This window comes from Solea senegalensis, linkage group LG16 (genome assembly GCF_019176455.1).
Source record: "Solea senegalensis isolate Sse05_10M linkage group LG16, IFAPA_SoseM_1, whole genome shotgun sequence".
Classification (NCBI taxonomy): Eukaryota; Metazoa; Chordata; class Actinopteri; order Pleuronectiformes; family Soleidae; genus Solea; species Solea senegalensis.
In genome coordinates, this window is record NC_058036.1 from 11,355,602 (window position 1) to 11,372,972 (window position 17,371).

The 17,371-nt window shown below is 41.6% G+C and overlaps 1 protein-coding gene across 1 annotated transcript in view; it reads right to left on the reverse strand.

Annotated features, from left to right (window-relative positions):
• Positions 1-4,053: 4,053 nt before the first annotated feature.
• babam2 (BRISC and BRCA1 A complex member 2) overlaps positions 4,054-17,371 on the reverse strand; it is an 84,206-nt gene continuing 70,888 nt past the window's right edge. The window contains exons 8-12 of the mRNA XM_044047821.1: positions 14,282-14,381; positions 7,472-7,542; positions 7,261-7,343; positions 7,005-7,156; positions 4,054-5,821 (exon numbers count right to left, since the gene is read on the reverse strand). Coding sequence (XP_043903756.1) covers positions 7,014-7,156; positions 7,261-7,343; positions 7,472-7,542; positions 14,282-14,381 — 397 coding nt within the window. The 3' untranslated portion in view covers positions 4,054-5,821; positions 7,005-7,013. The remainder of the gene's footprint in view (positions 5,822-7,004; positions 7,157-7,260; positions 7,344-7,471; positions 7,543-14,281; positions 14,382-17,371) is intronic.

Here is a 17,371-nt window from a genome sequence, read left to right on the forward strand (position 1 = left end):
TCTATAAGTTTATTTATAATAAAATAGATTACATATAGTTTCATGTGGACTATGTGTGTTCTTACGTATGTATCATTACGAGGACCAAAAGACATATAAATCATAGGGAGGGAGGACATTTTGTCTGGTCCTTACAACTTTAACGGGCCTTTGGGGCTTAAGACCTAGTTTTAGGGTTAGAATTAGGTTAAGGTTAGGCATTTAGTTGTGATGGTTAAGATGAGGGCAGGGACTAAGGAATGCATTATGGCCGTCCTTCTTACTTGGTCACGTGGCTGAATCACATCACTTCAGTTTCAAACAGAAAACTTTCCCTCGACTCGTCAGGAAACTCATCCCTTGTACGCTCTTCCAACTACTTCTGATGCTTGGATGTGTATTTGTTTTTTTGGACGGGGGTTGGTTCGCAGCGATAGGGAGCGGTGGTCGTGGCGATGGAGGGATAAAAGAGTTTAGTCACGTTACATGTACCTGTCTGCGCATGTCTTCACGCATGGCTGTCATCACACCTGACAGGTCTATCAGTGTCCACGGCTGTTTAGTACGCGTCTCCCGGTCTGACAGGCTGAACTGACAGCGCTGCGATGCAGACTGACAGCTCCTCAGGTCGCTGGTGGAGGGGAGGAGGGAAGGAGGGAAGGAGGGAAGGATGGAGGGGAAAATAGAGAGGGAGGAAACTGGGCGATGAGAGGGTGAGAGTAAAAGAACACACACACATCACATGCACATACAAACAAAAAGCCATAAATTAAGTAAAGTAAGCAAGGAAACACTGAATGATTAATTGAACATAACTATACTTATTGCTGTTCTACTAAATGACTATTTATGGTCTAATGTGAGTGATGTGTTTTAAAGGTGATATATGTAAAAAAAAATATTTTTTAAAAAGATATTGCATGATGTAGGTTGCCAGATTTTCCAAAAATTAAAAGCTGACCTTGACCTGACCTTGACCTGACCTTGACCTGTTGGAATTCAAACCATCATCTCACCTCATCTCATCTTCTTCTGTGGTTGAGATGCTCTTCAGAGGGGTTCTGAGACTTTTTTAGATTCAGCATCATTGACCAATTCCAGCACTCGCAGCTACCTGCATAACTTGTGTGTCCTCTTCTCAGTTTGCTATCATTTCAATTCAATTTTATTGGGACAGGGCAAAATCACAACATACATTATCTCAAGGCACTGTACATAATAAGGGCAAAAAAACCCTTAACAATATTATAGAGCAAAGAAACCCAATTAATTACACAATGAGCAAACACTAGACATCAGTGGAGAGAAACAAACAAGCTATGGGGAAATTAACTGTTAAACGATGAATTATCAATTTTTCTTCATAGAAAAGACAGTTTGGGGAACTGTAAGTACATTGAGACTCATCTTTTATGATGATTACACTGAACCAGGCCAAAAACACCTGTGGGGAGTGGTTTAGTTAAGGTGTTTAAATCAAATATCTATCGAGATCACACCCTGGAGAAAGGAGGAGGGATCACACACACACACACACACACACACAGAGGCAGCAAATCTGCCTTTATCTTGTCAAAAAGCCAACAACAACATTACGACATTAAGAAAGCCTTGATCACAGAAAAAACTGGAAAAGCAACATGATCCAGAGCAAAGACTGACTTGATCGGCTTAGTTATGCGCTCCCCTGACTGCGAAGTGTACGAGGAGTAATTACCAATTAACAATCAGGGTTTAACTAGATCCAGTTATTATCTGTAAGCAAAACGATCATGGGAGCACATTAGAATTCCCATGTTTCTAGAGTTTGTTATGGAAAAAAAGAAAAAAAGTAAGAGAGTAGAAGTAATTCTCAGATTTTCCCGACATCCCTGGGCCATTTTTTTTTTTTTTAACAAATTCCCAGATCAAACAGGCTGTAACAAAAGGCCCCAAATCCCTCTCCACTCTCCTCCTCCTCCTCCTGCTCTCTCTTTCCAAAATTAGTTAAGCCTCTCAGCTCCATCATCCTCAACACGGCTCACATACACACACAGTCCAGGGAAGATCACAGTGTGTGGGGGAGAAAAAAGGGAAACTCCATATGTCACTCTGAATTTGTACTTACAGGAGGAAAAAGTACTCCACCGTCAGAGTTTATGCTTTCATGGTCTCCTCCCACTTTTCAACTTCTACTCATCTTTTCTGGGAGAACATTTTAAAATGTTGGAGTACAAAAAAAAAAGGTGATGAGGATGATCAGGTCGCCCTCCATCCATGACAACTTTGTCCACTTGACTTTTCGGCGAAGTTTCTGGCGACGACGTCAGGGTGAGAGACACCAAAAACTAACTCTATGGTTGTAATGCAAGTATAAGGGCTTGTTGATCCTGTTTCACACACTTGTCAATTCTCCAGACTGGCAACTCCTCACTGCCTCCAAGCTCGCAGCTTTCAGGGTTGTCACCATGAGCAGTTCATGTTAATCTAAACCTAAGACGCATGTGTGTCTGCTCCCTTCACGCTAAGGACACCTGCTCCTGACATAGTCCCCATTCCCCCCTTGTCTCTGGAGCTATCGAGCGTTAGCGGCTGAAACCTAACAAATGGGACACATCATCAGTAGTTTCTCAAATGGAGTCCCAGTCGAGCAAAGTGTGAGACCATTAAAAACCCTCATCGGTTTAATTATTTCCCAGCCACAGATTCCAAGCGAATTATTCCGGCCTTTAACGATTCCATCCGAATGCTGTCAAGATCTCCTAAAGACGTCCGGATTAGTGGATTTGGAGTATTAGCGCAGAGAGTTGGCAGACCTCTGCACTGTGATTCAGCGGGCTGAGAAACACGTCTTCAAAAGGTACCTTTAAGCAGCACCTTCACAGGATCATTACACTGGATAAATCCATGTTAAGTTGCTTAAACGCGTGTAAAGGTGAGCCATGTTTGGGTACAGATACGTCTGAGTGCGAGTGAGGAGTGAGGAACTAAATGTGACTTCAGTGTCGCAACAGTTTAAGACACTTATTTACACATTTCTTAAAGGCCTTATGTCAACTTGGGTCAATGTCAAAGGACAGAGGACAACTTCAGGACTGAATACTTTGCTTTCAGTGGGATCATTTAAGCTCCACTTGAAGGTAATGATTCAATTACTTTCTGTTATGTTTCCACTCATGTGGACCATCAATTCAGATTTGGAAAGTTTCGATTCACACATCCACTGCAGATAGTGCAGCCAAAGCTTTTGGGCGTGATTGAGTCGTGGAATTGTGACCTGGAGGAACGAGGCCTCGTGCTTCACTGGGACAATCGTAACATCTTTATTTCATCAAGAAATCTGGCGCATCTACAACTGACCTCACTGCTTCATTTGTCGAACCCACAGTTTATTTTATATTTTATAATCTTAACCTAATACATTTTGACTCATACCTCAAAATAACAGAAAATAACAGCAACGCTTGTAGATTTAATGATTCATGATATGTTTGTTTTTTTTAAAAGGATGTTATTTAAGTTCTTTGGCCATTTCTGCCTGGTGAAATGATAACTTTTGGTGTTTTTTTTTACAATAATCTGTTTCAAAACAATACAATATTTGGACACATTTGAACCCATGACTTTAAGTCGAGGAATGAGCTGTTTGTGACTCCCAATTTCTCCAATCTCCTCTCCTCGATTTCAGTATTACACCACAGTTCTAAAGTCACATGCCTAAAAGTTTGCTGTTCTCAAAAAAATACCATGACTTAAGTACAATTATAGTCCAATCCGACAGACTAATTGTGGCATATCGGCCCAGGAAAAAAAATATTTTAGTTGTTTTTTTTCTATTTTTATTTACTGATACTGATTATAATCTATAAGCAATACAAAAAACATCAAGACGCCAAAAAACTATGTCTAGACTTGACTGTCAAGTTAAACTATCGTTTGCTCGTGCCTGTTTAAGATGCTTCCCATCACGCTGCTGCTGCTCCTCCTCTGAACTTCTTCCCCTCTCCAACATTCCTGCTCGTCCCGCGGGTGACAACAGAGATGTTTGGAAAGCAGGTCAGTAAAGGTTAGAGCAAAAAACAGACAAAAACATTCTTGCTATTTTAATTATTTTATTAAGAGCCCTGATGCTGTTAAACGCCCCACATACATTCACTCTATAGTTCTCAATTAGACCTGACAGTTGCTGCATTACCAACAATAAAAATAGCAAAGGGCTGCGCCTGAGGGCGAGAAGAACCCCTAACTATGACCCTAATATTTAATGATGAAAACAAGCACACACACACACACACACTCAGCCTTGTTCAAGCACATGCTAGTGCACATCCATGCATGGGCAAGTACACCCATGTACACACATACCCTGCCTCTCCGTGCTGTGGCTCTACGTCACACTTCACATATCAGGATCCTTCCCAAACCGCCATCCGCCGACTGACGTCAACGCCACATTAAGACATTACGGCACATGTGCACACATGTGAGCAGAGGACAGTAAGGTCCACATAGTGGGGTAGCGGCTAGCACTGTTGCCCTCTGCGTCGCGGGAAATCGGGAAATCCGACGTATCGCTGGAAGTGGTTCTCATCCATACGGAGCTCCCAAAGTAAACACTGAAACTCACCAAGCTGTGTCTGGTTTCCGGATGGCGGACCCACACACAGCGGCGGTTTCTTCTCTGCAGACGTTTCCACAAGAGATCCACAAATGCAAAGAGCAACTTGTGTCACAGCGCTCCGGGTGTCCACACACAAGAACTATAAGTCTTTCCTTCATTTTCAGCTCGAGCGTTGGAGCGTTTGACGTGTCGCATCGATCACAAATCGCATTTGTATGTGAACTGGTGTGAACACAGCAGACCTGGTCCAACTGAGGGTCTGTCTGTATGGAGTTGGCATGTGTGTGTGTGTGTGTGGGTTCTCCGCGGTCCCCAAAAGCATGCAGAGGTTACATGGACACACGGTAGGTGTGACTATGAGAGTGAATGATTGTTTGTCTACCCTAGTTGGAATTGGCTCTAGAGGATATGAATGAATGACTGAAAAGAAAATGGTGACCACTTCCTCCGGAAAAAACAAAAAACCTTTGCCTGCCAGCCAGGAACCACGTTCAGGTTCTCTTGCACATGTTACACTCTCACAAGTATTTATTTTCGTAGTTTTCAGACATGAAAATCGTTGCGAAATGAAAGTAGTCATTTGCAATGTCCAGTTGTGCTTTCACACATGAACGCACAGTTCAACGTGGAAGAAAACGCGGCAAATGAATTTCTAAAACATGTTTACAAGTGCAAACAAATGTCTGTTCACAGCTTAGTGCCCTTTGACATTCGACTGTTTGAAGCCAGCATCGTTGGCACACAATAGGAAAACAATAAAACAACGCTATCCAACAGAGATAGTGGGCAGTGGGCTACACGTCAAATTAAGTTCCTGTCAGTTTTCAAAATAAAGGCCCTTTTTTTTAGTGCTCTATAGCAATGGTGATATTCAGGAATTGGTGCAGCCAGTACGGTGACTGAAAGACTAGACTTCTCCAGCTAAGTGGCTTCTCTCTACAAGTACGATAAAAAAAAGTGAAGGGACTGACTGAAGAGGTAATAACTTCAAGGCCAAACAACATGGAATTCAGAGTCCGTGTGCAAATAAGCACACTGTCACTCTCACTCTACTCTTTCACTCTGCACACTCTCATACAGTTACACAGTAGTATGCACACACACACACACACTCACACTCACAACAGACACACACTCCCACAGGCAACTCTCCAGGTACGTCATTAAGCTGGAGAGCACTACAGCTTCCCGTTGGCAAAGGCTCCCTCTTGGAACTGAGGGATGAAGCTCTTGAAGTACGCCCTGGGTGGGAGACAAAGAGAGAGGGGTGGTGTGGGTGGTGGTGGGCAGAAAATTAAATATCCCAATGTGACAATCATTGTTTACACGGCTTCAAAGCATCGGACAAACTCACAAGGTCAGGCCCATTTCCAGTGCCTGTCAGACCTGGTATTAACAACCCTTATTGGGCTAAGTACAGGTCTGAACACTCCCAATCTGTCCTGAATGCATCCTTGGATCGAATCACGAAAAAGCACATTCTGAGGTGGTTTGAGGACTCGTGTGGCGCACATTCCTGAGCTGCAATAACCCACTGTGTCCTCAGGAAGGATTAGAAATTGCCCCCCGAGCTGACATCCTCTGATCTGTGGCAGTTTTTTTTATTTTTTTACACTATGCTAACTTATTTGCAGCCACTGCCAGAATATTGACACTGATCCGATCATCACGTTTGTGATTAACACACATTTGTTTTTCACATACTTGCAATTTATTTCATGTTACAGCAGCGTGAGTAGAGCTAATCTTGTCTTTTACGCTTGCAAACACAAACACACTGACAGTAGAGTCACGATATCAAGTGTGTATTTGAATAAAGGGTGGGGAAGCCAGATGTGATCACATGTGGTCACAGGGTGCATTTTAATGACAGGTGTGAACCGTCCAAATTAAAGTGCGGTTCACATTTGCTGCAGCGCATCTTCAATGCAACTTCTGTGACGTTACACGCGACACAATCACACAATCACACAAACTAGTGGCGAGCAAAGCGGCTGTTTTCGGTGTAACTGAATCAGAATCAGTCCATTAAAAAGATCAGTTCACCGGAGCGCAGTCTCCGTCTGACACAGTCACTGAACCTGAAAAACAGCTGAACGGGTTGTGATTTGGCTCGCGATCGCTGGCTTTCGGCAGTGCTGTCGCTCCATGCACCAGAATCCTCTGTTAAATATTGAGATTTCAGACATTTCCTTGTTAAATGTTGGTTTTCAGGAGTTTTTTTGATCTGATCTACAGTTCGGCAACGATTGGACATCACGCTCATGACTCTTCTAACACATTTTAGTATGGGCTCAGCGAGCTTGGAGCCTTGGCAGGTAACAGGTACTCTCACTCATGGAAAAGCAAAAAAGACGAGTCGAGTCGAGTCGAGCCGAGCGAGAACTGTATAATAGAAAAGTTCAATGCTGCATATACTACTTACTTTGCCCTCTTAGCCATCTCTGCCGTCCCAGCGTGGGCTATAGGGATAAGACTTCTGCACTTGAGAGTATAGCTGGCCACTGCTGGTGAAGTGGTACACAGACTGGAAAGTGAGTGTGGGCTGGTCCCTGGGGAAGTACAGCGGCAGATCCACTACCAGGAGCAGAGGAACAAGGAACAGCGTCAGGTGGGATCCGGGCAGATTGAGACACAGACTATGGTGCGAATGTACGACGGGGTTTTTGTCATTTCCTTACCGTGCACTAGGAAGCAAAAGTCCTTCCACATGAGCAGAAGGGTAAGCTTAGTGAAACCCTCTGCATCGTACTCCACCACCCCCCTGCAAACCACACACACACATGCACAATCATTGCAGCCAAAGTGCCATTGTGTCTCATTTTCACAAAAAATAAAATAAAAAAAGAGGCACTAGTGACAAATGAATGGCCACTGAACACGTCCACTCACATTCCAAAGTGGCTGAGGAAGGCAGCGATATATTCTCTCCTCTTGTGATAACCTTGGATAACATACTGCACCTAGAGAGAACAAATTGGAAAGGTCAGTGCATACAAAGACAAATAAACATGTACAGTGGGGAGATAAAGGCGATCTGAAACTGAGATAAAGAGGTTCACAAATGCAAATAATTGCATAGAATGTTTTTTTTTTATTTCAGGTCAGACAAAACATACAGTATTATGTGCCTTAGCTTGCAAGCAAAAGCATTTTTTAACACAAACCATATAAAAGGATAATAACAGCTGCAAACTGCACTTTGTGTTGTTTTCTAAGCTGCTCACTGACTGCACTAAAGCTCATACAGAAGATCAGCACGCAGGAGATGTCGATCCACTGCTGCCTCCATCAGTGATTTCAAATGTGCATTCGAAATGTGTTGTTCCAATTTACATCAGTGACACAAACTTACCAATCAAGGCAGCAGGAGATCAGGAACTCCCATGTCCCCAAAGATAAAAACACAGATTTTGTCTATGGAGTTTCCAGTCTTATTCATATTCTATATATCGTTCTTGATAGACTTAAAATCAACCATATTTTTACTGAGTTTGTTGGTAAGTGAAAGTGGTGTTGATATCAAACATGTTTGATATAATATATCAAAGGTTAAAAATGTAAACAAGGCTTCAATGTGTTGGCTACAGGCGGAAACGGCGGTGGTGCTGTTGCTGCGGCTAACGTGACAGTAATGCCAAAACATTGAAACATATTTAATTCTGAACGGTCAAAAGAGCATGACTTTATCAACCTTCATGTACTTGATATGAAGCAGCTTTATTTATTTGTTACATAACATTTTAATTTGAATTTTTTACTGTATCATCCTACCATCGTTATCATGGACATAATGCTATTGTAGTGCAGTAGTGTTTCCTCCTTTTTGGTGCTATGGAAATGGCCACCCTCGCTACTGTGCACATTATGCTGAAAGTCTTCCTGGTTAAGAAGTTTTTTCATGGTGGCTTTCACTTTAAAACCAGAGCACAAAAGCAGTAGGATGTGCAATCTTTGTACAGGTAAATTTAAATGCCACAAAAGTGCAAAGTCTTTAGCTCACCGCTTGACAGCCAAATATACTTATCTTAAAAATCCATCCATCCATTATCTACCGCGGGGGGTGCTGTGCCAATCTCAGCTGCGATAGGCAGAATAAACCCTATCTTAAAAGTCTCTACCAAAAATTAGACATGGACTTGCTTAATTTTTTTGCTAAAGCGCTTGAAGCAACGTGAATGTTCGGTGACCTTGTGCATTACAACAGGAAGGAGGAAGAGCAGTGTTGTGTTTTGTTTAAGGTAGGACGTCTCTACGTCTTTGTAGTGTCTACACTGACGTTAACAGCCCAGAGCAAGTGCTACTCGTCAGCAATGGCCGTATCCCATCATTTCCAACAAAAATCCCACGCTGAAATACTCGCTATGAGGCAACAAGTTTTCAAGATCACCTGAAAAACACGGCGAGAGGGGAAATTCGACAGGTGGAGACATTGAAAATTCACCCTCCCCCACTGTCTTCGGTGTCTTAAGGCAGGTGTGATTAATGATTATCTTAAGAAGCTCGGGGATTGCTTGACGGCTGAGTATCGTGGGCAGGTGAGACAGCCTGCAGTAAGCCAGTCAACCACACTGGTGATTGGCTGTTCAGCCCTTACAATAGGGCTGTGTGCCCTAAGCTCAGGGCTGATTATTAAACAAAACAGCCTGTAGACTTTCGCCAGTTTTAAATGAGGTTCACAAGTATTGTCAGCACTAACTACACCTGTTTAGACTATAATATGTCTGCTGCTTCATCTTACAGTAAGATGGGCTTTCTCTGACTGGAAACTGAATTTTATAAACTGCTCTCTGTCCTGCACCAAAGTAAATAGAGAAAATCAGGGTTAGGGTTCAGCAGGTGTAGATTTTGTTAGCGGAGTCTTCAGTTAACTTGCGTCCCCACTGGCAGGTAAGTATTCACTAAAAGAGAGAGCGTGCGATAAAAGCTGCCACTCAGGCAAACTTGACTGGGCTGTTGCGGCTCTTTTTCGTGTGCCTAATTTCACCCAAACTGTGTTTCTCACAGCAAAAACAGAGAGCGCAGTTTCAGTTTCTATATCCGTCGTAAATCACAACATCCTGTTACAGTTTCAAAGCAAAAGAACGCCACTGTTTATGTTTGATGTGATGTTTGATGTGCAGCTTCATCATGAAGAGTCCTGGTATTTAGTGACAGAAGAGTGACACTAAAATAGGTTATTGTTATGATTTACAAAGGCAAACTCTTTCTGAACTACAGAGCTGGGTGTGACACGGCAGATCACTGCTGATGCAGTCACGCACAGCACGCGCATCCAGCGTGAAGCCGCCTCAGGCTGGTTCTCGGAGATCGTTCGAAAAAAGTCAGTGGTCAGCTGGTCTATCACTTTATTAGCAGGTCTGACCAGAGCCACAGATAGAGCTGAAGATAGTTTTTGGTTTTTCACTGCAACTGCATGCTCGTGGTTCCAAAGAATAAAGTGATAATCATTGATTCACACAGTGGTGTGTCTCTGTAAGAGCTGCTCAGCACAGACACACACTATGACTCAGCCGCCTGTTGAGTTAGGTTGACACTGAACAGCGGCAATGGCAGTTTATTGTCCTGAAAATCAACAAGGCCACATATTCAATACGCTGTTTATTGAGTTACACTGACAGTGTGTGTTCCTGCTTCAAGGGAAGTGTGGATGACTGAACATTCACACCCATACTGGGCAAGGCTTTCCCGCCCCCGTCTCTGTCCCTGAAACTCAAAACCAAGGCCTCCTATTGGCTGCCTGGAGGTTTGAGTGATGCAAGACAGGTGATGTTGCTCTGCAGGTATTCAAACCTGTCCATACCCATTACTCCCTCCCTCGCTTGCCCATGTACCCATTTATTGTGTTGATGTAAGTGTCTGCGAAGGCTGTGATGCAATAGAGCTGAGAGTGCTTCCTGCTGCGTGATTAAGAAATCTCTCCTCTCTCGCTGTCACATACGCATTCGTTCACACCACCCCCAGCTTTCGACAATATAAAGAGTGACTCGTCTGACATCTATTCATCAATTCATTTTAAAAAAGATGTAAAAAGACCCGTGTCTCATGAGAACCTGAACCTGAAGAGAACCTGTAAATCAAACAAGAAAAAAAATGAAACCATAACTTTAAAAAACAATTTGGAAACATGGAATACAGAATGTAATGACCAATTTTCTCAAAAGAACTATAGCCTTATGTATGTCTGTCCATCCATTTACCTGCCAGTGTGTCTGTCCATGTGTCCTCCTGCTGTCTGTTCTTCTGTCTTTCTACCCATGTGACTTTTTCGTTCTCTTGCTCTCTTTTTGTCATGACAATACATGTGTTTGTTTTGTGTTAGACTTTGCCTGACTCGATGTAATGTAATGTTCTTTATTCCTATAGATTTTACGGCATGTATCTGTTCTGTATGATTTTTTCATGAATTCGAAAGTTATTTTGTTTATAGATAAAGTGATACTATTCAAAATAGTATATGAGTGATCATTTAAATATATAAAAAAGAAAAAAATTGTTAATGTTACAACAAAATTTTTGAACCAACAGAATTATATTATAGTGCTTTTTTGGCACATGCTCTTTTAAATCTTACTAAAATAATTGCAGTGCCTTTTGATTTGAATAATAAATTGTCATATTTCAATTTTGATTATTTAGCAATTAATTTTGCAAACCTCGGTCACCTTTTAACTCGCATTTGACAAACGTGGAGCGCTGGTATCTAAAAGCAACACTTTTAGAGAGTTCTTTTTTTTCTTTCTATTATTGAAAGGCATGTACAAAGGCAACAATGGTGATGTGATTTTGAAAAGAAATGTTCTCTAAATTATGGAAATGATTTAAAAGGGCTGAAATCCCTTTTTACAAGTAATATCTATCAAGAATGATCTTAATTTTACAGCTTCCTGAAAAATGAAATGTGTTTGTCTAACACTTCATACATAATACATGTAAGTGAAGTGTCGGGAAGTGGTGGATGGAGAGTAACCTGTCATACAACTGCTACATTCTCGCTCTCTTTTTTTTAATCATCACTGATGACCTGTATGCCAACAAGTATCACACTCAATCCACATTGGCTGAATTCCTTGTCTGGTGTCATTTCATCACTTGTGTGCATATCACACTCGGAGTGGAGGGGTGAGATTCTCACGGGGCCTATTATCTTAACAAGCTGATTTCTGTGAGTAAATTCCGTGCAGGTGCCAGGTGCTGCCCTCACCCAGCAGTCACAGTCACAGTCACAGTCATGGCTGAGGTATGTGGCTGCATAGTTGTGTCAAAACAAACATCGCATCAAAAACAATTGAGAGGAAACGACTGATCAGAAATGACTGAAGATCATGAAGAGCAAATGCAGCATTTCTTCACACACTACATATGTTAGAACATGTGAAGCTCCAGTGGTCTTTTCGTGTCTAAAAATATGGCTCCATGACACACAGGAGCCATAGTTAGCTCAATTCCTCCTCAAACACACTCTCAGTGCCTTTAACAGCGGTCTCCCACTCAATCGTGAGTCACTGCACCTGCTCCTACTAGGGTGGCCACATGTCCGGATTCAGGGAGGACAGTCTGGATTTCAAATACCCTGTCTGACGTCCGTCAGAGCCGCAGCCGGACGCTCAGTTGTCCTCCTTTACGGAGCTGCACTGGAATGCAGCACAACTTTCAATGCCTTGATGTGTATGGTAAAAAACAATTGGCTGAACGTGGTGCTGATCAAATATGTTGTAAATCATTGGTTAAAAACGTAAACAAGGCTTCCATGCGTTGGCTACGCAAGGAAAAGTCTGTGCTGCTGTTTGCAGGCTCGGTTTAACCTGACGGAGATGAATCATCTTTTAATTCTGAATGGTAAAAAGATCATGGCTTTATCAGCAACAGTAGTGAGGACGACCTTTGTGGGTTTTACACTAGTTGTCGCTGTGACGCTGATGTAAGTACTCGAGGAAAAAACATTGAAAAAACATGTTTCCGCAGACAAACATAAAAACGACAGACACGCCGCCTGTGCCACTTCCATTATGTAATAACTTTTTGAGAAGCAGTTATTGAAACAGATGTTTTGTTGTGAATAAATACAAATACTGTGAAGAAATACTTTTTCCTGTTCTTGTATGCATATATCATAAAATAATCACTGAATCACTGTATCATCATACCATCATTATCCTGGACAAAATTATATTGTAGTGTAGTAGTGTGTCCTCCTTTTTGGTGCTATGGAAATGGCCACCTTGCCTTTGATTTGCATATTTGTCCCACAAATGTGTCTCACATCGATGTAAAAACACACAGAAAAGCTCTGACGCTTTATCTAAAGTTCCTAAAGAAGAGAAAGTAGTATGACGTAGAGATTTTTTTTGGCTTCAGATGTAAACAAAAATGTACAGAATAAAGCCTTGTGTCCTATTTCCACACAAACCAAATAGTGACAGTGGACACATGAGCAAGGTACCCAACCACCCTGCAGTTACAGGCCCATTTCTCTTCCACTCGACCATGGGCTCTCATAGATATAAATATCTATTACTGAATAATTCCTGTGAATTGCAAATGCCAAAGATTATTTTAGCCCATTTATTCTAACTACTGGAAACCAATTATTGTTTAATGAGGGCATTAATTATATACAGTGAAATAAGTGCTACATTTCTTTCTCATTTATTCTGAATTTGAAAAACCATATTTGGGAACATCAGCTGTGGGAGCGATGAATGAGGTGCGTTGAAGATGTCTTCCATCCTGCAAAAATGGTGACGATGACATTATGAGTAAAACTAGCTTTTCAGGAGTAGTAGTACACGTCCGAAAATCTGCTGTGATCCACTGCACATCTGTACAGTCAGACCATTTTGGCAAACAGTTATGACGTGAGTGTGTATTTGAATAAAGAGCGGGGACAGCAGATCTGATCGTACGTGGTCACAAAGGACGAATCCAAGACTCATTTTAATTCTAAGTGTGAACAGTCCTAATTTGTGCTATCCACATGCCATCTCCCAGAAAAGTGTCTTAAACAACCAGCAAGATGAAGGTCAGTCAGGGACAACGTGTTCCAGACACACTAGACGTACTGGTCAGAGTCCAGGAGAAGAGGAAGATATGAAGGGTATGTATGTGCAGCAAGTGTGTGTGGTGACTGCGGGGGAGGGGCATTTCTCCTGAGGGATATGGCATCAGGTTGCGTCTACAATTCATATCTACCTGTCAGCCTGGGGAGGACAGGGAAAGCTCAGACAGCCGATGGAGGTCGGCCAGTACGCCCACGAAGGCAGATGCCAGAACACACATACACATATTACCACACATATCCATCCATCCATCAGTGGACGCATGCTCTGCTGCACAGAGGACTACAAACATGGAATAAATGATTCATACACCTCACATACTGCACACGAGAAGTAAGGAATACATTCAAATACGAAATAATGTAAACCGACGCAAACCATTGCCGTTTTTTAAGCCTTAAAATGCTTTTTCACTCTACAGCAAAGGTCCCCAACCACTGGCCCCCGGACCGGTCATTTGGTACCAGGCACATTTGTGAACAAACCAGGTGCGTGCTAGAAGATCAACTGCTGGAGATTTCAAATGGCCTTAAAAGTATGTTTCAACAGCTCTGGCGGTGTTCTGGATTAAGATCGAAGCAGAATAAGCACTGAATACCCTGCTTACATTTAACCATACTGTATCAGCTGAAAACACTTTTACCTTGTTGGTGAGTAACTGGCACACTTGAGGGACGTAGTCAATTAGGCAGCCACCACTAGGGAATGCTGGGATATGAAGTGCAGATGAGCCTCCAAGAGCACTGTGGGAGAATGGGGAAAGAAAAGACAATAGTTAGCCCTTAAGTTATCAGTTAAAGGACTATAGACCTGTAATATATGTAATAGTAAACTATTACTACTATTTTTTGGACAATTAACTTAAATATGCTGTCCCATATGGTCCAAAAGATTATCCTGTTTAATATGCTCAAATTACTTGATATAGACACGTATTGCTATGTATGTCATACAACTACAAGTGCAGCGTGTAAGAGGTAGTGACACCTAATGAAACTGTACCCACTACCCTTTCCACACACACACACCATGTGGTGTTCTTTGTATATCAAAAAGGATATTGCTCTCCTTTGTTGAAGTAATACGCTTCAATTTCAACATACACAACACATGCTCTGTCTGGTTTGTCCAATCTGGGCTACTGTAGAAACATGGCAGTGCAAGACGGTGGCCTCCACAAAGCATGACCCTTGTCTGAAGTACATATGAAGATTCTATTTTAAAGCTCTGAATATTTAAAAAAATGATTATACACTCATACAAACATACTATATGGATCATTAAAGGTTGTTTTTGGAAGTGCAAGTGTGTTTTGGCAAAGAATAAGCAGTATATTAATATGGATTGAACTTTTGCTGCACTGCTACTAAAGGAAATGACATATTTAGTGTTCTTGTGATATCACCCAGCCCTCACTGCTGTGTACTGAAGTTGTGGAATGTCAAAAATGAAGGCGTGACATATGCCTCTGGTATATCATTTTATACTCCTTCGTTTTTTTTTTTTTTAATGCATACGACGTCCTGATTCAGTCCTGCAGCACAGCTCCATTAGTGATTAGTACATGCTTGTTTAATCATGCTGCTGCAGCTCCCCGATGACTAACCACCCACAGTAGTCACTCCCTCGTTTTTTTTTTTCCCCTGATCTGGGGTAAAAACACTGGGAATACCCCGAGGACAGGTTAAAGGTCTTAAAGAACCGCTTATTGGCCTTTTAATGCTCCTTTCTAAGACACACAGAAGAAGATTTCTGCGGCTGCTTTCTATTTTTATTTCCTTCTTCATTATAACGATGCAGTCTCGGGACATTTGGACATGCTATTGTGTCATTTTAGAAATAATGCTTGAGTGGATGATGGGGTGTTTACCAGGTGAAGCGTGCATGATGGATGTAAATAGTATACTTCCTGTTTGATTATTCCAAATGTCAAAGAACACATATGTTGCGATACAGGCCCCGGGGCTTGTACTTTACTTGATCAGAAATCCTACGATGTAAAATTGTATGAAACAGTAAAACATGATGGTGTTGAGCAACAGACCATAATTATTATTTTACTTTTCTATATATTTATACCTCCTACAAATTAGCACACAATTTCAGCGATTATTACTTGTTTATTTCGTGTTTTTTGTTTTTCTAAACAATTTTAAAAATGATTTTTTGTGATTTGAAGTCTTTTGAGATGACGTGATTCCATCATCCAACCACAGCCTCTTTTTTTTTTTTTATCTCTTGGTGTTAAATATTTTCCACATTTGGTAATTTTGACCAGCATCAGTCCAGAGAAATACACAATTACTTGTGGGAGTATTAAGAAAGAAGGTGGAGCACCTCCTTGACATTTTTTACTGTCATCAACAAAAACCCACAAAGGTTTACAGGAAGAATTATGTTGCAACAGGGGTCAGGTTATGGTCAAACGTGGCTGGATAAGTGTACAAACACTTGGTCTGTGGTGTGTACGGCTACCATCCATTTTGATTCTGTCTTGTGTTTAAAAATGCAAATATTTTACTCTGTACTGACCCTTACATTTAATTGAAGGAGAGGATAGAGGCCCTTGTGTGCTCAGATAACGTGTGATACTGGTACTTTTTTTTGTTTTGGGTACATGTTATGTTCTTTTAAGAATGAGATCTATGAGATTTTATTAAGTCAGATTTATAGAAATTGCATGGTCCTTAATAAAGATAATGTAAACAATGTAATGACTGCTTTTCTTGTTGCTGTTTCTTCCTGGATAACTATTACTTTGAACTTGTGGATGTGTATACTGTTAGATGCTGTGGTGTCATCTTTGTATAATCTTATAAGCACTTATGGGCTGGACACTATTAAGTACTTTCACTCTCACGCTCACACCTACAGTTAATTTGGAGTGTCCAATTTTTTCACCTCACTGCCAGTTGAAAATAAATCCTGTATTTACTTTTATTCATTGTTTTTGTTTAAAAGTGCTTTTTGAACAGGAGTTACAACTAGGGTAGAGAGAATCAACTTCCTGTTTACGCTGAACACCGTTAGGACATTTTTATGACACTTTTGTGACGTCTTTAATGTTCTATGCCACAGCCTGACGGAGCAGTGGATGTGCTGAAACGGACAGGAAAGGGTTGGGTAAGCTAGTTAGGAGAGCCGGCTCGGCCCTGGACCGCGCTCTGGACTTGAGAGAGACGAGGACACAAAAACTGCTCTTTCAGCAGCCGACTGGTGTGCCCACAGTGTAGAACAGAGCGTTTCCGCAGGTCATTCATCCCCACTGCCATCAGAGTGTATAACACCAGCACTGTTAGTGCTAAATATATTAAATTCAAATGCAATCCAACTTGCAGTTTTCTAATAAACTCCACAGCCGTCATCTACAGTACAGCTTTGTGCGTCACAATTAGCATTATCCCGTGAATTTTGCTGCACGCCGGGAAACGGTCAATTGAAAATAGCTTACAGCAACGAGGAGAGAAGCTTTTGAAAATGAAAATCTAAACGATGCCCATCTATCCTCCCACAGATCTAAGAATAGCTCCATATCATTCAGATGGAAATGCGGACAGAGGCACAAAGTGGATGTCAGCGTGTTCATCATTCATTTGTGTCGATGGCAGGCATGTGAACAAATGTGATGCACTTTACATTTCAGCGCTTTTGCCTCCGAAACACTAATTTCAAGGAAGACTGATTAGACACTGGGTGCTTGTGCTACAAGCAAACAAAAGGCCTTTCAACATCC